This window comes from Alligator mississippiensis, chromosome 4 (assembly GCF_030867095.1).
Source record: "Alligator mississippiensis isolate rAllMis1 chromosome 4, rAllMis1, whole genome shotgun sequence".
NCBI classification, from domain to species: domain Eukaryota; kingdom Metazoa; phylum Chordata; order Crocodylia; family Alligatoridae; genus Alligator; species Alligator mississippiensis.
In genome coordinates, this window is record NC_081827.1 from 80,173,322 (window position 1) to 80,194,456 (window position 21,135).

The following is a 21,135-nucleotide window of genomic DNA, read 5'->3' on the forward strand; positions in this document are numbered from 1 at the left end:
ATAGATTTTAATTATTGAGGGTAGGTCATCTTAAATTTGGGTTCATCTTAGATTCAGGCAAATATGGTATATTTAAATAAAAGGTCATCAGTGTTTAATGACCCACCTTTTTTACCACTCTGCTAGATGAAAGCACTTCTCCTGATATTGCCAGATATCCCAGAACTTTATAGAGCCAGCAAAATAATTTTACAAATAGTCTCAGAACACAACATGGAAGTTGTAATTTGTTAAATATATATATGCAGGAAGGTCAAACTGAAATTGTATGTTCTACATTGACTCACCATTTGTAGTTGTTACACTGGGGGACAACTATTTTCTAGTAATATCTAGTGAGTATGGTTAGAATGTTTTTCATTTTGAATAACCCTTGGTGAGAGTTTATATGACAGTTAGAACAACACTTGAACAATTAAAAGTAATAAAAAGTTCAATTTTATTCTGTCCTGTGAGGTACAGCATGCATAAACTATTCTCTTCTTGCTTCTCAAAGTCTGTGTCTTTTTAATTAACTTCCTCCTATGAAACAGGACGGCAAGGTAAGACCATGCAAAGCTTTGGTCTCCGATTCAATTCAGTGGAGATTCAGTCTGATTCGGTTCCTAAATTTCTGAATCGAATCGGGAGACCGTTTAATCTCTCCAAATCAAATTGGAACCCTCCAAATCAATTCGGAAAGATTTGGACATAGACACAGCTTTAAATGTTTTTCTACATACCTCTAGGTACCAGGCGGCTCATGAATGCTGCAATGCTGGGGCACATGGAGTGTCCCACAGGAGTGTGTGGGGGGGTCCCCATTGTGCTTATCAGCAGACCCGGAAGTGGACCAGAAGCACTTTTGGTCCACTTCTGGGTCTGCCAGGGAATGCTGGTGGCTCCCCCCTGGCTTGGCAACTAGTGCCTCCTGGGTCTGCAGGGGGCACCTGGGGTCCCCCTGCAGCTGATCCCTGAGCTGGGGGGGCACGGGGAGGGTCCATGCACTCCATGGCAGAGGACCAGGAGCACTTCTGGGTTCGCCGCTAAGCACATGCCCCCTGCCCTCCCCCCACCCCCCGGTGTTCCTGTGGGATGCTCCATCCATCCCAGCATCACAGCATTCACGAGCTGTGATGGTACCTCGAGATGCGTAGAAAAATCATTTAAAGCTGTGTCTATGTTCGAATTGTTGATTCTCTGAATCAGCGTTGAATCTTCAGATTCGGATTTGGCCAAATCAAATCAGGGACAGTGATCTAAATCAACAAATCGAATCACTGTCCCCAATTCGGGCCGAATCCAAACCTGAATTGAATAGGGCCCACTTCACACAACCCTACTGGAAGGTAGAAGTGGTCAGATACTGAGTGTCTTTTTTCAGGGGTAGTTTCCACTGCAGATCCATAATGGAAATCCTTTTAGCAACATGTTATTTATTACTAAGGATACACTCTAAAGCCTCATAACTAACTATTGATCATTCAGTCCTGTAATTAGATCTATTGAAAACAATGGAAATATTTAAGTAAGTGCTTCCTAGAGTAAGCGAAGGCTGTACAGTCTGACCTAACTCATGAAGCCAAGATCAATTCAATTTCATAAGACATTCAAGGTCTTTGCTTGTTTGATTGGGCTGAGAGAGCCCCTTTGCTACAAAGTACCTCTGAAGTTGACTGTTACATAAACTGGAATGTACCATGTGGCTTGAGAATCTTAGACCATTGGAACAAGTATAACTGAAAATATCTGCATTTATTCATAGCCATATGCATCAAGAAAGCTTTGAGACGACATTGGCTCAGAGATTTCCAAAAATTCTTCATTTGGCTCAGTAACCATGGTGAGATGATAATGAATGACTTGTAGCTCTCTTTGTGTGCATGTTGCACAGGCTGTCATGTCTTAAGCCATATAATATATCAACAATTGAAAAGCTGAACAAACAATTCAAAGGGCACAGTTAACGGGCAAGAAAAATAATGTATAGGCACTGAGAGTTGAGTCGCAAGTATTAGGGTAGATCTAGACATTAGCAGATATTTGCTGATATGAAAAATTCCTATATAGAACATTAATATTAATAGTTATGGGGATGTAGAGGCTACTCATTTATCTCCTGAAACATAAAAAGTACAGTATTTCCCATTGATAGATAAGCAAATGGGGTAGTGTATTGAAATGAACATATACATTTACAAATAGCCTTTCTTCAAAAAATATAGTAATTGGTATGGTTAATTTTTATGGTATATTTTTCTAAGTTTAATGTATTTGGAATTTTGTGGAAAATGTGAATACCACAGTGTGTCTGTAAGTATTATAGGGCTTGCTGGTCCTTTTCCGTGCTTGTCTGCCTACAGGTGGCGACAGGGTAGACCTTGGCTCTGGATCACCAGGTCTGCCAGGAAGTGGATTTTATGTTTCTCGCCTGCCACGACTTTGACCTATATCTTTCCGAGAGGCAATGCCCACGGTGATCCTGCCTGATCTTGATCCCTGTGTCTGCTGTGGGGCTTCAAACCTCCCCTTTACCCCAGCCTAGCCTCTCCGGATGGTGTTTTATGATGTTTTTCTGCAGCCAGGTTGCAGTGATGCCTGTTGTAACCTCTGCACCCCAGGGTGTCCTAGTGCCTCTTTTGGTACACCCTTCCAGGGACTGGTCTTGGCCTATGCTCAAAACAAAATCAAAATAGACAGCAAAAGAAATCACAGAAAAAAAACCCAGCAGCCTTCTTGCCAGGCTCTCAAAACAATCCCTTAGTCCATCCTTTGCTGTGTGCTAGCCTGCCCTGCACCCCTATGAATGTTCACAGTCTTTTAGGGGTCTCCCCCTTGTGCAGGAAGGCTCTACCTGTGACCATAGATTTTTCCCTTTAGGCCCTCCTCCAGATCCTCTGTTGGAAAAACTCTAGTCCGGAAATTCTCTCTGGCCTTGTGGACTCCCTTGCTCCAGATCCTCAGCTGCAGCTCCGCTCTGAAGATTCCCACTAGACACTTGCTCGCAGGCCTCTGCCTGCCTCAGGGTCACTCCCACAGCATTCCTCAGGCACATTCTGCAGTTTCTGCCTGCCGAGATGCTCAGCCATTCCTCTCTCCCTGTGGCCTGCAGGGAACTGACCCCTCTCTGCCCTTCTCTGGGGCTGGAAATACCTTTGAGCAGCCTCCCTCCACCAATCCTGAGTGAGATGCGGCTCCAGAAATTGGGTGCGTATTTTCCTTCCTTTCTGGGCTGCAGCTGCAGCCCTGCTGGCCCTCCATGCTGTAAGTTCTGTCTCACTCCTTCACACATAGAGAAGCCAAAATATTCTGTTGCACACCCTTACTTTTAAAGGCAGATTCTTATATGTTAAACTGTTACCCACCAAAGTAACAACTTGTAACATATCTTACTGCATGTTTGTTCAAATACCTTACAAACAGTATCTAATCATTTTGAATGTCTCATGAGGTATGATGACTAAGTATTATATAAAAGTTATTTAAAACATAGCGTAATAATTAATCTCTGTTGTACATTAAATTGTGTAGAGCATTGTTCAAGATTTCAAAAATTTCTATTTGGGAAGCTATTTTGAAACTTCCATTCACGCAAGAATTATTTTTGTTTTTTTTTCTGGAAGAAAATGATTAACTCAGCCAAAATTTGCTTGTTAAAAGCTAGCAGTTAAAAAATTCATACTTCCTGCCCTACCATTTGCCTGACTTTAGGCTAACTGCCTCTCTTCATTAAATAGTAAAGTATACTAGAAAGGAAAGGATCATCAACTTAAGAATCTAACCTCAGAACATTTAAAAAAAAAATAAAAAATTAACTTTGTGGCTATGATGACAACCTGTCAAATAAGAACAATGTAACTAGTGTTTTGTTCTCTCCCTGTATACTGATCCTGAAAAGAGAACCCACTGATTAGTACCCATGGCTCTGTTGAAGTACTTGAATCTTTTTTATAGGATGGAAACAATTTCTACTACTTACCTTTTTACCAAAATTATCATGTTAATTTATTTGTATTTAAGCATGGTCTGGAAATTGCATAGTGTTATACACTGTACAAACACGTAGCAAGAAACAGTTGCTGATCAAAAGAGGCTGCAATCTAAGTAGACAAGAAACAGCAATTGGGAATAGAAATAGAAAGGCATAGGCAGATAAAGTGAGCTGATCAAGGCCATATACTAGCCTACAGCAGAAATGGCTTTTGAATTCAAAGTACTGTACTGGGACTCATGAGAACTGTCAGCTATATTCTTACCCCATGGAACAACAAGAGAGAGCAGGATGAAACACTTATGCAATAATTCACAGATGACCATTGTGTGGGGTTCTACACTGGCTTCAGGCTTTAACTATGTGCCCATTGAACTATCATCATTGCATAGACTAGTCTAGTTTAATTATGGTCCACAAAATAAGTTACTCTTCCTAGCTACATAAGACAACACATAGTTTTGTTAAAACATAGGTTAAAGTGGGCATTTTAGTACATTTTCAACATTGTGATTGATATATTCAGGCTAGAAAAAGGTTGTGGCTGCATGGGAAAAAAATATAAACTTTCTGGAAATTTTCATAGGTTTTTCTCCTACAGGGAGGTGAGATCCATTGTGCTATACTTTATTTCTCACTTTTTGCATTATGGTGATCCTGCCACAGGGCCTAAAGTGCTAATTTATCATTTATACATTACTATACTTGTAAGATAGTTCTTTGGCAATCCCTCACAGATGAGGATGATTGTCTTCCATGATTGTCATATCTGTGTGTCCATGTTTCAATGTGGGGTGGGTGGCACTGGATTCTTGATTTGGTCCAGGACATGCTGATTCTGCGCTCCCTCTTTTCTAACTCCTGTTGTTGTTGTGTAGTTTTAAAATACTGAGATCTCTGCAGCAGACTCTTTCCATTTGTGGCAGTCCTGGGTGATAGTCTCCTATGAGTTGACATCAATGTTGTTGTTTTTTAAATTGGCCTTGGAAGACATTCCTGAAGCACTTTGTCTGCCCTCCTCTTGAGTGTATACCTTGGCTGAGCTGGGAGAATAAAACTGGCTTCAGGAGTCTGGAGTCAGACATCCAGATGAAATGGCTGGCCTAACAAAATTGATGGCAGATGATCATCACCTCAATATTCATGGTGTTTGCTTGCAGGAGGATGCTAACATTGGTATGTCTGCCTTCCCACTGGATTTGGAGGATTTTCCACAGGATGGTACTTCTCCAACAACTTTAGGTATTTCCTGTACGTTGTCCATGTCTCAGCTCTGTATAGCAAGGTGGGGATCATGACTGCTTGTTAAAACACAAGCTTGGTTTCAGATCTGATGTTGTGATTTTTGAACACCTGTTTCTTCAGGCATCCAGTGGGTGCACTTGCATGTTTTGAGGCACTGTTGAGTTTCTTCATCCAAGTCGGCCTTCTGCTTTAGATAGCTTTAAAGGTACAGGAAATACTCAATATTCTCCAGAGTCCTACCATGGATCTGGATTACCAGAGCTGGGAACTGTTCATTAGGAGCTTGTTGGTGGAGGACCTTAGTCTTCTGAATGTTAAGCATCAGTCCTATGTTCTGTATGCCTCAGTAAAGACATTGATGATTGCTTGAAGGTCTGCTTCTGAGTGAGCAAACACTACAGCACGAGCAGCATACTGGATCTCAGTGATTGAGGTCAGGGTGGTCCTGGTTTTGGCTCATAGTCAGCTGGGTTTAAACAGTTTACCATCCATTTAGCAGTTTAGCTCCACTCTGGCTGGAAGCTTGCTGGTGGTCAGATATAGCATTTCGGTAAGGAATATTGAGAAGAGTATTGGAATGATGACACAGCCTTGCCTAAGTCCCATTTTAATCCTAAAAGGATTGTGATAAATCCATTACTGAGAACCACCACTCACATACCATCGTGGAGCAGGCAGAGAATGGTGACAAATTTCGGTGGGCATCCATACTTCAGAAGGATCCTCCACAAAACTTCTCAGCTGACAGAGTCAAAAACTTTTGTCAGGTCAAAAACAGCCATGTAGAGAAGCTTATATTGTTCCCAACATTTCTCCCACAGCTAGTGAGCGGTGAAGATCATGTCAGTTGATGCCCTAACCCAGGGGCGGGCAATTATTTCAGGTGGAGGGCCACTTAATGAGTTCTGGTGAGCTGTTGATGGCTGCAAGAGTAGCCCTGCCCCTTGACAGGTGCCCTGATCTCTGGTCACCATCTTGGGACTGGAAGTCCCATCCCCTAACTTCTGACCTTTGCCACCGGAAGTTCCTCCCCTTGACCCCCAGAAGTATTCCTTCCAGAAAAAAAAATGTATACTAAAAATCAAACATTGATTCTAACATATTTTAATTTTATTTTTAAAAATATTTTTCTCCTGATTTATGTGCATTTGTGTGGTTGTATATATAGAGGTGATTGCATAAAGCTTAAAAAGAGGTCTTACTCTTGTATATGGTAGGGGTGTATGCAGGGGTGGGTGTGTGGGGGATGATGTGAATGTGGGTGGGTATCGGGGTCTGTGGGAAGGAGTGTTTGTGGGGGTATGTGGGTGTGTGGGTAGGTATGGGGTTTGTAGGGTGTGTGGAGAGGGAGGCTGGCTAGGGGTGCATGTGTGGGGGTGTGTGTGTGCGGTGGGGTATGTGTGTGTAGCAGTGAGCAGGACTCCCTCCAGAGGCATGCAGGTGTGTGTGGGGAAGCGTGCATGTGAGGGAGAGTGTGGGGTTTGTGGGGTGTGGACAAAAGGGGTGGGTGGGTGCAGTGTTTCTGGGGTGTGTGATTGTGTGTGGGGAGGCTGTGGTTGGGTGTCCAGGGGACAGTATGCTAGTATGCTGGGGTGGGCATGGAAGCCCCCATGCATGCCCCCCTGAGCGGTCAGCACTCCCTCCTGCCCCCACAGCACCTCGGAGCCCGCGTGACCTGTGGCACCTCCCCACCACTGTCAGCAGCGCATGGTCTCAATATGCCCCACGCCCACTTTGGACTCACCCTCACCAGAGTGGATCAGCTGGAACCCAGGCACAGCCCTGACCTGGCTTACCCCACGCCTGCTGTGCACCGCCTGCCCATGGCACATCTTGTCGTCTCCTGGGCATGCCGCAGAGTTGGGCAGCTCTTCAGTTGGACTGCCTTTCTGGGCAGCCCAGGTGACAGCAGCCCCAGTCCTCTGGTACCCGTGGGGACCCATGCTGCACAGCCCTGAACCTGCATGCCCCATGCCTGCTCCGGGCTCATGTGCCCAGGCTCAGCAGGAGCAGTGCGGGACAAAAGCTGTTGCTCAGTGCTGGGGGAAAGCAGCTCCTCCCCCTCCTACTGCCGGCAATTCCCTGCTATAGCCACCTCATGGGGCTGCCCTGCGTCTGCTCTGCAGTGTCACTGCTGCCCCGTGGGGCAGCCTGGAAGCATCAGTGATGGCAGTGGAGATGCCAGGCAGCTTAGCATAGGCTCTGGGCGGCTGCAGCAGGGAACGGCTGGCAGCAGGAGGGGGAGGGGCAGCTTTTCCCTTTGCACTGAGCAACAGCTTTTGTCCTGCACCACTGCTGCTAAGCCTGGGTGGGTAAGCCCAGAGCAGGTGCAGGGTGCATGGGGTTGGGGCTGGGCAGCGCAGGTCCCTACTGGTATCTAGGGATGCCTAGAAAAGCAGTCCAGCTGTAGAGCTGTCCCTGCCCTGCTGCATGCCCAAGGGGCAGCAGGACATGCCACAGCTGGACAGTGCCTGGGTCAGGGGACTGAGGGACTTGCTGCAGGGTGGACAAAGACTCGTTGGCCATATTTTGCCCACCCCTGCCCTAAACTCACACTGAGATTCTGGGAGGAGCTCTTCAGCAAGTGGAAGACTGTTCAGAAGGGTTTTGCAATGATCTTTCCTGCGGTGAACAGCAAGGTTATCCTGCTGTAGTTTCAACAGTCAGATTGTCTGACTTGAAGATTGTCACAGTCATGGCATCTCTGAGGTTGTCTTGGATTTCCTTATCATTCTCGAACCTGAAGATGAGGGCGTGAAGCTGTTTTGTGAGCTCCGGTCTTCCCTTGTTGATGATTTCAGCAGGGATCTATCCGCTCCAGATGCTTTGTTGTTCTTCTTCTGCTTGATGGCTTTCCTCACTTCAGGAAGGTTGGATTAGGAAGTCATCTCTGACTGGGTGTTGCAGGATGGAGTTGAGAACACTCTCATCAGCAGCAGAGTCTTGATTGAGAAGGTCTTCAAAATGCTCCTTTCAATGGGCATTGATGGTTCCTCTTTCCTTGATCAGGTCTCCTGCATTCTTAGGTCTCAAGGGGGTTGGTTTCTGAGTGTTCAGACCATGTGGCTTTGGTGGCACTGAAGAAGCTGTACATATCATGGATGTCAGTGAGATGTTGAATCTCCTTAGTCTTGTCTTCCTGCCATTTTTTCTTCATATTGTGGGTCCTCCTTTGGGCCTCTGCCTTGTCTTATTGGAGATTCAGTTTCTTTTGCTTGGAGTTGGTGTCATTTTGCCAAGCAGAAAAGGCCTTACGCTTGAGATAAATTAACTCTTGGATCTTCTCATGAAACCAGTCTTGATGTCTCCTGGTACAGAAACCAAGCATTTCTTCACAGGCACTGATGATGGTGGCCCTGAGGGCACACCACATACTGCTGACGTCCCACTGTTTTCGATTGGAATTCGCAAGTTTTTCATTGAGGCACCAGTGGAAGAAGTCTTTCTTGCTTGAGTCCTTGAATCCACGTTGATCTTCTGTTGGCATTGCTTCTGCTGCAGCTGTTGTTTGGGAGCTAGTTGCAGTGACACAGCCGAATGGATGAGTTGGTGATCAGTCCAATAATTATCAGCTCCTACCATAGCTTGGATGATGTGACATCTTTGCAACCCCAGGCATGGATGATGATATAGTCAATTGAGTGCCAATGCTTAGATCATGGGTGTTGCTATCATGATGTAAAGTGCTAATGTGTATATTTATAATGTATATGTATCTTACTATAGTTGTAAGACAATAATTTATAGTGCAATATGAAAAGGTGGTAAGAATGGATGGCAAAAAATGGCATGCATTGGAATCCTAGATTGTCATGCTTTAGAAATTCAGTGCACGTCAAAGTTAATAGTAAAGGAAAAGAGAATATTAATTAATTTTTAGTTCTTTTCTGCCTTTAATACTTGAAACACATTTCTAATTGAATGTAATGTTCAGTTAAGGTTACAGAGCTGACAGCCCTATAAAGTGACGTCTTAAAGCAGGTATAGTATGGGCAGATGGAGTTTCCCCACACTAGCCTGCCAATACACCTCAGCTCTGACCTCCGGGGGTCCTCACTTGTAGTAGGAGTGCTTTGCATGTTCATGACTGATTTTATCTCTACTTGAGACAGACAACCAAGTGTGCTATCTAGCAGCAAGTTGTGATACTCTCTTTTTGGAGTCTTGACTCAATTCCACTGTGAAATAGATCAAGACAGTTGTTTTCAGAAGAGCCACAGAGGGCAAAATGACTGTATGGTGCCAGCTGTTGGTCACTACCAGGTATTATATATGAGAAAAAACCTCTCTCATATAATCCTTTCTTTCAGCAAAATACTGAATCGGTGATCTCACTGGCACCATTCATCCAAAAGAATTTCATAAACAAAGCTTTATCCTTGGGCACAATTTTGATATAAGTATCTGCCACTGGAATGTTTCTGGAATTAGTGCAAAGCAACAATATGTCTGGATAGGAAGTAAAGAAGACAACGTTTAGGGAAAACTTAGATTAATAGAATGCAATTTCCTGTGTTTGTGTTCAACCAGGGCATGAGGATTTAAAGTGTTTAATACTCTTATAGAGATCTACAGGAAGTTTCAAATCCCCTCATGCCTAGAACATTTGATATATCACCATATCTAAAGTATCTCCAATTACAGTGTTATTCTTGTGCATCAGTTCAGAACTGCCTTGGAGAAGAAGACTGAATCAACAACACCACCAGTTCTTTTGAGTTTAGATATATTCCTTTAAGATGTGAAGGGCCTTCAGTTGATTCAGGATTATTTTTTTCTGGAACCAAATGATTAACTCAGATTTTTTGTTGTTAAATGCAAGTCTTAAAGGCTGGTCCCAAGAAATTTTACTCTTATTTGTTTTGTAGCAAGGTATCCTTGAAAGGGAAGGACCATTAACCTCTAAAGAATATAAGAGCCCTGGATGGACATTACATTTAAGTTGCATATTAAATCCAATTCATGGCATGATAAAATAGTAAACATGCCACAAATATTCCCTATATAATGTATAACAGCTCCCTGCTTGACAACTGAAGGTGTCACTTAACAGTATGGGGCATGGGGAGCCAGGAGCTCTGTTATTCAAGCTCTGCACTGTGGGTCGTGGCACATGGGGAGCTTTAAAGAATGCACCTGCAGATGGGCTGCAGCCATGCTCACATGCTTAGACCCAGGCAGCAGGTAGAGGCTTCCTAGTGCCTGGCTCTTTGCACCCAGAGAGGGCTTTAAAGAATGGCCTGAAGTAGTTTCACCATTGGGGACTTTAAACTTCATGCCCAGTAGCTTCTGGTGCATGGGGAATCAGAGGCTGTGGCTGGATTTAAAGCCCTCAGCAGGGTTCCCCTTACTGGGAGCCTCTGGTATCTCTGTGCCCAACTGCCCAACCAGAGCTGCCAGGCATGGGGTTTTGACAGTCGGTTTATTGTCAAGCCAGCCTGGACAGCCCCAGTCTCAGACTGGACCCAAAGCTTTCTAAAGCTGACCCAATTGCCCAATTGTGAGCTTGCTATACTGGGGTCTTGAACTAATTTGATGTGGTCCAGTGCTGGGGCTGAAAGCTGATTGTTGACCCTAGCCTCAGACCTCAGTGTGGGTCCCTGGTAGAGCCTGGAGTCGGGAACAGACAAGCAACAAGTTTTTGGTCCTGGATAAGCCTGTTGTCTCTTTCAACCTGCCACTTCAGGGAGAGCCTGGGATTGTGCCTGATAATTGGGATCAGGGACTAGATCCCATTGTGCAATTCAATAAACGTGTGCTGGGGGCTACACTGTTAATTTTGGGAAGAAAGAAAAGAAAATGTGGGGCCAGATTTGACAGTATTTTGGAAAAGAGGAAACTCTGTAAAGGAAGCAAAAAAATTGACGAAGAACAATTGCATTTCAGCATTATCCTATGTAACCAGAAGTACCAGAGGGTGGTAGCCTTGGAATTAACTTAAACAAAAATCGACAGGACTATATACCCTATGTGAAGTGCACCTTCTGCTTATCAGTTTTTTTTTGAGAAATAAGAGCAGTGATATACTGGCTGAATTTTAAACATTGAATGCAGGTATTATGAAAACCGAAAATTAAAGACTTTCCCTTGGAACACAAAGTGAAGTCTGCTGCCATCCCTGAAATTTGTTGTGAAAATAGAAAACTCTGTATTTGTTGTATTCATTCTTTTATTCATCAGTAAAGAGAAGAAGAAAAGATTTTAAAGAATAAGGATACACAAGAATCCAACCAAAAATAAGACTCATGAATTTCCAAAATTAAAGGATAGTAAAAAGTCCCAAAGTGGTGTTTTTGCTTTTCATTTGTATCTACATGGGGCAAAGTGCTTTGTTCGATAGACCATTGAGAACTTGATCCATTACATATCAAGCTTGTTTGCTGCTCCTTAATTTGGCTTTTTTGAAAGTACTTTTTCAGTGGTGCTCAGGTAATGTAGGTCACAATTCTGTTGCTTTCATCAGGTTATTCTGTTTCATAAACGTAATATAAGGCTAATACTGCATAAAGTGTTAATCAGTTGTTAACGTGCATGTGCATACCTTTGATTTACTTTTAGTTTCTGAGTGCTGTATATTTACTATATACACCCCTATATATGCCCCATTCCCTGCCTGCTCCCCCAGCCCCCCAGAGTGCTCCCCGACCCCCACCCACTCTCCAGGCCCCATCAATGGCTGCCCTGCCCAGCTCCAGCATCCCAGCTCTTTAAAAAAAAATAAAATAAAATCCCCACACTCACCAGTGCAGCAGCAGTTGTCAGGGCTTCTGGGGGCTTGTGGCAGAGCACCCCCATGTTGCATGGGGCAGTGGGGATCACCACTCCTCCCACCTCGCAGGAGCCGGTGAGTTAAGTATGGGGCTTTTTTTTTGAAGACCCGGGACAATGGGGCTGGGGTTGGGAGAACGGGCGGGGGATGAGGGCCTGTTTGATTCAGAAATTCGGCGGTGGCTGAATCTTCAAATCAGACTCGGCCAAATTGATTCACGGCAGTGATTCGAATCACTGAATTGAATCACTACCCCCCAAATCCAAAGTGAAAAGTAGCTGCTTCATGCAGGCCCAGCAGGAGCCTCCCTTGCCTGGCCAATAGAATGATTGGTAGGACTGTGGGGAGTTTTCCAAAGCAGGGTCCCCACAGGGCTCCCTGACAACTTGTCCTGGGTGGGCCATCAGAGTGCCAGTGCTGCTGCTCTCTCCATCTTCCATGGAGGGAAGGAGTGAGAGCAGAGGACTGTGGGCTATTGTGTGACCTCCACATAGAAGAGAAGTATACAGCAATTAAAGTTAGTGTGTGAGAAAGGAGATCCTTCTTTTGTGAATCCATCTAACTTTCCTGTGCAAGAGTCAAGTCTCTTCTGCAAGAAAAAAAGACTGAATGGCTACGTGCTCTTGGTTTGTGCTGGGAGAGAGGCTTTTCCCCTAGCATAAATGTAATGCCTGTCCATGATTTAGGACTATTTGTTACCTTTTCAGTACTGATTGACTTTTTCTAAGCACATTTTCATAAGAAATCTGAATAAAATAGTCCAGGTTTATTACTTGGTATCACCACCTAAGTACTTTTATCTGAAACGTATCTTATTCCTTTATTTTTATCGTAAGGTGTGATATAGTGGAAAGAAAAAGGGTTTTAAAAAAATGTACTTGTACATATTTACTTTGCATTTGAATGAAACAAAGAAATAAGAAGTGGAAATAAAAATCCAACTCTGTTCTGTTTTAGAAAATAGGCCTCCGTGAATCCAGGCAGATTAAAACATTATTACTGTTTAAAAAAAAAAAGGCTTAGTACTTTTATGCCAGAGGGAATCAGAGAAACTAAAGTATATGACTCCCTTTCAGAGTAGTGAGGGCTTAAGCCTTGATTTATATGAGATGACTTGGAGCATAGTAAATCAGGCACAGTCTTTAGAATTGTTTTTTTTTCCCCTTTGAAAGTGATACTCTCCATATTTACCTTCAGTCACAGAGCAAATGAAAAAAAAAAGACCAAAAATGTACATCAGTTGAAATATCCCCATTTGTTTGGAGGAGTTGGAATACAACTAGTTGGGACTGAAACTGCACAATTATGCAACACCATAGTTACATATGCATTGTTTTATGATCTGGTAAAATTGTGATTTGGTTGGGCCAGACTAAGTTTTATTTTTTGTTTTCTATTCATGGGCTGATTTCATTTCATATACATTTATTATTTTTTGCCCCCAAATCCCACATTTCTTTTGGCTTAGCATGTATACAGCTGTAACTAGAATGGAAATTTTCATTCGGTATGTGATTTCTTGATTTTCTCTTGTCTTTGTGCATAAGAATGTGAAGTAGAATTTAACTGTCTGTGTACCGCAAGACAGAACTTTGAATATACTCTTTGAAAGTGTGTTTGATGCATGAATATTAATTTATTTGCAATTATCCGACCACATGCTGTTTTTAAAAAATTACCCTCATCCTTTTCAGTACTGACACTGAAGAGTGAATGAAGCAGGAGACAACATTTTTAAATTTCTTCATTCCCTGCACACCAACAAGCCCTTGCATTGAATAAAGGTTCTTATGGGGAAAATGTAGCTTGGTAATTTAAGACTGAATCATAACATATATTACCTTCAGCTTTTACTGAATGTTAAGTGATTTTTAGTGTTAATTTTTTTAATTCTATGGAAATTTAATACATTTCCACTTAAGTATCACACTTAAAATTGCAGAATTGCAAATCCAGTTGTCTTCCCATTTAATATTGAAACTATGCCTCTAAATTGTAGCTATGTGTAGTTTAAAGTCCTAAAATAGTTGAGTATCAGAACAGTGTGCAGTTATGTATAATTTGTGATGTATAATTTTGTTTCTTCTCCTCTCAGTCTTAAATACTTGACTTATTTTTGTGCCAGTTTTGCATAAAAACCAAAACCTTTATCCAGGATATAATTATAAAGCATGAACATTAAAGCATTTTATAAGCTGAAATTGTAATTAATACTGGAAATACCTTTTCAATCATGGAAATACCTTGTCAATCATTCCTAAGTAGCCAATGTTACACTGTTACAATAGTAAGCTGTATTGTACCTAGATTTGATCTCCATTTGCCTCCATTGCATTTGTGGCTGTCTAGATATAGAGTTGTTCTCACTTGCCTACACCATGGCTTTACTTTGATGTGATTAGTCCTGTTTCCATTTACTAATATAGGAGGGTAGTAGGACTTCAGGATATAGACTGATATCCTAAGACATCCCATTTTTTTAATATAAATATAGGAACTGACCGATTAGATTGCCTTCAGATTGGTCAGCATATACAAAGTGAAGCAAAAGTATGTAGAGAAAATATGTTATTTAGTGTCATATTGGAAACAAACCCAGATTTCAACCTGTATTAAGAATCTGGTGAGTAACATCTTGTGACTTCTAAAATGAAGTGTCCTCTTCAATAACCACTTGATTTCTGTTAAAGAGCAATTGATTGTTGTAAATTAAATGAAATGGAGAGCAGTATAGGACAACCGAGGAATTATTTGGCTGTGGATAGATGTATTGAACCATATCAACATGAAGGCACACTGATACAAGTTTTAGGTTACAACTGCATGCATCATTCTGCATGTTTTGTAGTGGTAAGTGCACCAAAACTGGTGCAATTTTAATACCATTTCATTCAGGGGATGGTTTATCTTACTTTTTACTATGGAATCATGCAGATGTAAGAGTTAAATCAGTGGTTTTCAACCTTTTTAGCCTCAAGACATACCTCCATAGTTTTTAATATAGTGGTGCCTGGTTGAGATCGTGAGCTAGAATCTAAGTTCAGAAAAGACATGGAGTTTGCCTTGATGCTAAAAAGTTTGAGAACCACTGATCTAGCTGGTGCCAGGTGAGGGCAGTGGGGACAGGCCCCCATCCCACCATGCCTCATTCTTTCCCTGTCTGCCCTCTTCCTGTCCCTGGTCTGTACCTAAGGGGGCCAAGTACTGCCCACACCACCAAAGCTGCTCCTCCAGTCGTGCATACTGGTGATAAGTCATCTGTCTCCATGACTACTCTCACCAGCCCTGGGAGTGTGGGCAAGGAGTGGGGAGCAAGCTGTGCTGAAAAGCTTGGGCTTGTGGTCCCATGTCCAGTCACCCATGGCAGAGCATGCTGCCCAGCGTGAAGCAACTGACAGTAGCCGTCTTCAAAGGAATAGCCACAAGTGTTGCTTGTTCATGAGCAAAGAGAGTGCTTACCTCCTTGCACAGGATGCAGGTGCCATGGCAATCTTATGGCACCCCGGTTGAGCATCACTGTGTTAGACTGTATAGCAAGCTCCTGAGTAACAGGTCTCCTTCCCCTCTTAAAAAAATTAGAAAGTGTGTTTGTCTATATCTTCTCATTTCAGTGCTGTATTTTAGTATTGATTTCCCTTAAAGTTGGTACTAGTTTGAATTTTGATAAAGTTTTAAATCGCTCCATGAAACAATATTGGCTGTAACAGTGAAGTACATATAAAGATATTAGATGGATTATTGTCCTTTTTATGAGGATTTATGAAGTTAGTGGGATGGCTTGGCAGGTAAAGACTATTTAATAGGAGATAGCTTTACGAGTTCAAATGATCAGTCAGTCTATTACTCTGTCCTGGGAGAATTAGTAGAAAAAATCTATTTTAATCTATTGATTGTGAGGACCTACATCCTTTTTTAAGATGGTGTTTCTGCAGGGCAGAACTAAACTTCACAGTGAGTACATTAACTAACAAGCCTCAGTGTTCTGCTGATGTACCAATAATGTTGGTATCCTATCAGGTGGCAAAGTAGTCAGAGCCATGATGGCACACTGTGTGCCACTGCTAGTTCTCCCTGGGGAATGCCTGTGCCACCCGCCTCTGGTGTGCTGCATGTTTCCCTGGGAGAGGTAAAGGAGGCTGGGGCCAGCACTGGGCTGGCCTGAGGAAACTTACCTGGGGTCCTGGGGACCTCCTGGGGCTGCAACAGTGGTGATCCTGCTGCTCAGAGCCTGGCCAACGGCTGGAGCCTGGCTCTGGCTGGCCGGACTCTGGGTTTGGGCAGAGTGTGCTACCCCTGCATACACAGCTTTGCTTTTTTATGTGCAGGGTTTTTTGACCCCTGCATATTCAGGGGTCAAAAAAGCCCCTGTGTGCTGCTGCCTTGGAGTACGGAGAACAGCTGAATGTGCTGTATGTGGCGCCACAGATGTATCTGCAGTGCCACATACTGCACAGTCATGCGCATCTGGACATGGCCATAACGTTTATCATGTATAAAAAATGATCAGTACTGTCAGGGAATAAACTGTATTCTCAGGCTTCTGAACTGTAGTAAAAAGAATGATGGAGTGAACCCCCCTGCCCACCAAATGAAGGAGGATTGGAATATTTTAGCAGTTATATTTTGTTAAACAAGAGAGAGAGTGCGTTTTCAGCTTTAGTCCCTCTTGTTACTTAGGAGATAAATAAGATTTGTTGAGTTAATGTTCTTTATCAGAAAGCCTAGGCAGAAATTATATAACTCATCTAAGCAATAGATTCCCTTCTCATGGGAATATCCAGTTTTGCCTCCTCACCTGTATAAAGTGCTGTGTGTAAAATTGTGTGATTTTTGTTTTGTTTTGTTTTATTTTGTTTTCATGGATGCTTTTAGGTTTTCTTTCATCAGTGGTTCACAATAGTTTCTTTATGCAGGCTTCTGCTTAGTCTCTTCTGCTAAGAGGAAAATGTTGCTGTTGCTTTTGTTCCTGTGGCTGGATGTAAACTCAACAATAGCAGTGTGCAGTATAAGAAAAATTGTATTTGTGATAATTATTGCTCTGTTGAAAAATATATTGCAACAGTATGAAAAGGAATCTATAGTATAAAAATTAGCTGTAGTATTTAGATTTCTGGAGTTGTGACCAATAGCAATACACTGAAAGAAATAACTTGATATCAGTGTCCCATAGCTGTAAGATTGGTTTGATGAATTGTTAGGAAGGAACATCTGGGCCAAGTACAAATATTACACTTGTGCCAGTATAAGTGATGAAAACTGGTCTACACCCATAACAACAGAAATTCAGCATACATGGACTGGTTTCAAGAAGGTGGGACCTGGTCTAAGATTTGCCCTACCACCAAAGGGCAAATATGTGTTCTTTTCAATCCCAATCAAAACAACACCAATTACAGAAAAGAGTGCAACTTAGATCAATTCTGTCTTGGGCTTTTTGAATGTCTGTACCTAGCCCTGATGTCTCATGTTCTTGTTTAACTTTTATTAGTGTTAATGTCACTAATATGGCTAATACATATGAAGGGAGACTATATCTCCATATGTTGTAGAAAAGACATCTAACATTGTCATCCTTTATGCTTGATCATAAAGAATACATTCGATGAAACAAGCATCTTTAACATCTACATGTATAAATCCAAACTATTTTACATGCACATAGAGGTACATCATCTCCTTGCAGTACCAGTTGTATCAAATGCTCAAAAATTGAGCAGTGGGGACTTTATATAAGTCTTCTGTTCCATTTTAGTTTGCATGTGCTCTTTTTATTTTTCTTTGCAACTAAGGGAGCCTTACTCTCAAAATGAACATCTGCAGAGCCTCAAATACATTTTACTTCAAACTGCTTTATAGGCATGATATAACAGATCATTGTATATTGTAATACATTGTAAGGTAAAGAACCACATGTTCTTCTAAGTAGAAAATGCATTTTTACTGATCTTTGTAGTGTGTTTAGAACCATATTATGTGCCTTTGATTTTGTTTAGTTTCCTTTCCTTCCCGTCAATTTCTATGTCATTTATCAACTTTTACATACTCTAGTAAAATCTGTTTACTATGGGAAGACTTTTTGAGGCTTGAGAGCACATAGGTATTTGACAAACTGAAACCATGAAGACCCCCTAGGTATATATGTGAACTGAAAGTTTTTATATTAAGGTGATATTAAATGAAATATTCCTTGTCTTCTAGTACAGGTTTTCTTTAAGTCCTCTTAAACATTTAGTTTTTAAACATTATCTTTTTTGCCAGAAATACTATAGTTTGACAGAATGTATGCAGATTGTTGTTACTAAACTAATGTCTCCCAGTAAGATAAAATGATACAGGGGAATGGGGGGAGGGGCGGGGGCTGGGGGGAGAGGGAATTGTTCCATAAAAATGGTTCTTTGTGGGTTTTTTCTCCCTGTGGAACTTCCTGACATTCAGATACTATGTCATGTATAATCGGATTGTAGCTCTTTCTGAATACTGTTTTCTCCTCTTGGCAGCATGGGGTAACCTTGGAAATGTTCTCAAGAGCCAGAGCAAGATTTCTGAAGCTGAAAGCGCCTATAGAAATGCCTTGTACTACCGCAGCAACATGGCTGATATGCTTTATAATTTGTAAGTATGCACGACTTTGCCTGGGTTGGTTCATCTGTGAAACCTGTTGTGAATGGGGCTATTGATTTAGCTGTTGGAAATGGAGCTGATGTTAGCTGTTGCTTTTTTTTTTGGTCTTGGTAATAGTCTTTTCATTAATCATGCTTTTAAAACTAAGAGGTGGACAGGGCCTTTTTTGTATACATTCACATTATGATATATTTGTCTATTGCTGCTCCCTTTTGAAGTGACCAAGTACATGTGCTGTAGAACCACATAGATTAAGCATGTGGATCTGGTTTGAAACTAAGTATACTCGACCCATGCACTAAATGGAAAAAATACAGAAAAAAATCAGATACTCAACACCAGCATCGTATCATTATTAATCTCTAAAAATATAAACAGTTTAATCCTTTTTAAGGGTATGAGGGTAGCGAGAGGTGAGAATCAGAATAATATAAATCATTGATATTTGGTCAGCTATACTAGACTGTAGTGTCAGAGTAGCTAAATATTTTATTTTCTTTCCTTAAGGATTGACATGGGTATTGCTGCCTAGAATCAGAAGAACATAGATGCAGAAAGGTCATTCATTGCAATTTGGGTAGGTTTGTAGGTGGGTGGAAGAAATAAATTAAATGAATCTTATGAATAAGTGATGATAGCAATAGAGTGAATAAGTTATTTCCTGACTCAGTAAGCCTTTATCTAGATAATAAGCAGATGCTACCGAGTATACTTATTGTACATCTTGATTGACTAAAGCATGCTTTTCTTGTGATATTGGGAAACTTGTCATCATGGGTGGGGGGTCTTGTGTCTCATCCCTATGGCTCACTATGCAAGCTTCTTTGTCCCTAACTGTCATCCCTCGTAACATATGCTGTGTATACATGATTAGATGTACTTGGATAATTCTCCTGGGTTCTTTTTTCTGGTAGAAAACTTACCAGGAGGCACTTGAACAGACATTTGAATGCTGAACCCCTGAAGGGCAGAGAGCATGTAGGGCTAATGCTGCACAGCTAGGGTTCTTCTGTGCACACATCTTAGCTTCCTTAGCCTGCCTGGTGACAGATGGCAACAATGTAAAGGGCAGCCCTGATTGGCTGACCCAAACTTCTTAGTGTAAGCCTGTGTTTCCCTGCAGTACAAAATTGGAATTGTGATACTTCCTGCTTGGCTGAAGCAATTAAGTGCATCAAGTAACACACTGTCCTCCTGCAAGAGAGTTGTGGGGAGGAGGCAGAACAGAGGGGAAGCAAAGCACCCTGGAATGAATGTGTTGTAGTCCCTCTCAGACTAGAATATGAACAAGCATTTGCACTCCCAGGAGAAACTCTCTTGGGAGTGATTTACTCTTGGCTGTTATCCAGATTATTTTTGTCCTGGAGTGACCACTTATGCTCTGGGAGAAAAATCCTGAACTGTACACTCATTGTTTTTACTGGAAGAGTAGTGACTCTCCCAGAAGAAATTTGAATGTCTGTATGTAGCCACAGCCTGATAGTCTCAAAGCGATGTTTTGCCTTATACATCATCACTCATGATTATGATCACCTATTCAATTTCATAATGTATCAGAACTCACCAGACTCATGAACTGTATAACATTTAAAAAGAAATCATATGTGGCTCAGAACAGTTAATAGGTGAGAACAAGAATACACATAAGAAGCAAATCTCAGTAAAGAAATTTCATTTTTATTTATTCTTTTGTCTATAACTGTCCTGTAAAATAGAATTTTACACAGCCTAGAAAACTTATTTCCTTACTATCTCAGTCAGTTGATTTGTGTTAAGTATTAAAGATTTGCTTGCCAATTAGTATTGCTTTAACCTACAGCAGAGCTAGCCAACTGGCAGCCTGTGAGCTGCATGTGGCCCATAAATAGTTAACACCTGTCCCAAAGGTTCCTACCTGCTACTATTTCTACTGGAGTCTCTGAAATTCCCCTCCCTCTAGTTTCAGCTTCCTGTCCCTGCCCCTAGAAGTGGGGCAGTGTGGCCCATGTGGGCAGGAGGTTATGCACTGTACACGTGGTCTGTGCATGAGAGGCAGGGAACCTGCATATTCAAGGAACCTAGTTGCCCAAGTGGGGGTGGGGGAGCAGGGGGCGGCTACACTGTGAGCAGCCCATGGGCATTCAGAAGTAAGACAGCTTTGACTTGGCAGATAAATACAATCATTTAGCTAGCTCTCTTTATCATAATAGGCTAACAAGTTATTTGTAGGAACATAATTTGTGTACCAAATTAAGTAGAAAAAATGTGTTTGTTTCTTTTAGGTTGGTAAGAGGAAGAAATTGTGAAATAAACTCTCTTATTATTTCTGGTCATTTTTTAAAGAAATGGCTCTTGTGACTCAGCAAGTAGTTATAGAAATAAATAATATTAAATTTTACTAACCAGTCTTTTGGTGATTGAGTGAAAATGGTTTTGCTTTAATCTTTTATGTTTTAAATATGTGTGCATACACACTATTTCCTCTATGCAACTGAAAAACGTTAACATTGTAGTGGCATGAAGTGTGCGTGGTGTGTGTAAAATAGAAATT

The 21,135-nt window shown here is 41.8% G+C and overlaps 1 protein-coding gene across 3 annotated transcripts in view; it reads left to right on the forward strand.

Moving 5' to 3' along the window:
- Positions 1 to 21,135, forward strand: part of TMTC2 (transmembrane O-mannosyltransferase targeting cadherins 2) — a 408,111-nt gene that overhangs the window by 244,901 nt on the left and 142,075 nt on the right. For all 3 annotated transcript variants that reach the window (XM_059726136.1, XM_019494181.2, XM_019494183.2), the window contains one exon: positions 18,482 to 18,596. In XM_059726136.1, coding sequence (XP_059582119.1) covers positions 18,482 to 18,596 — 115 coding nt within the window. The remainder of the gene's footprint in view (positions 1 to 18,481; positions 18,597 to 21,135) is intronic.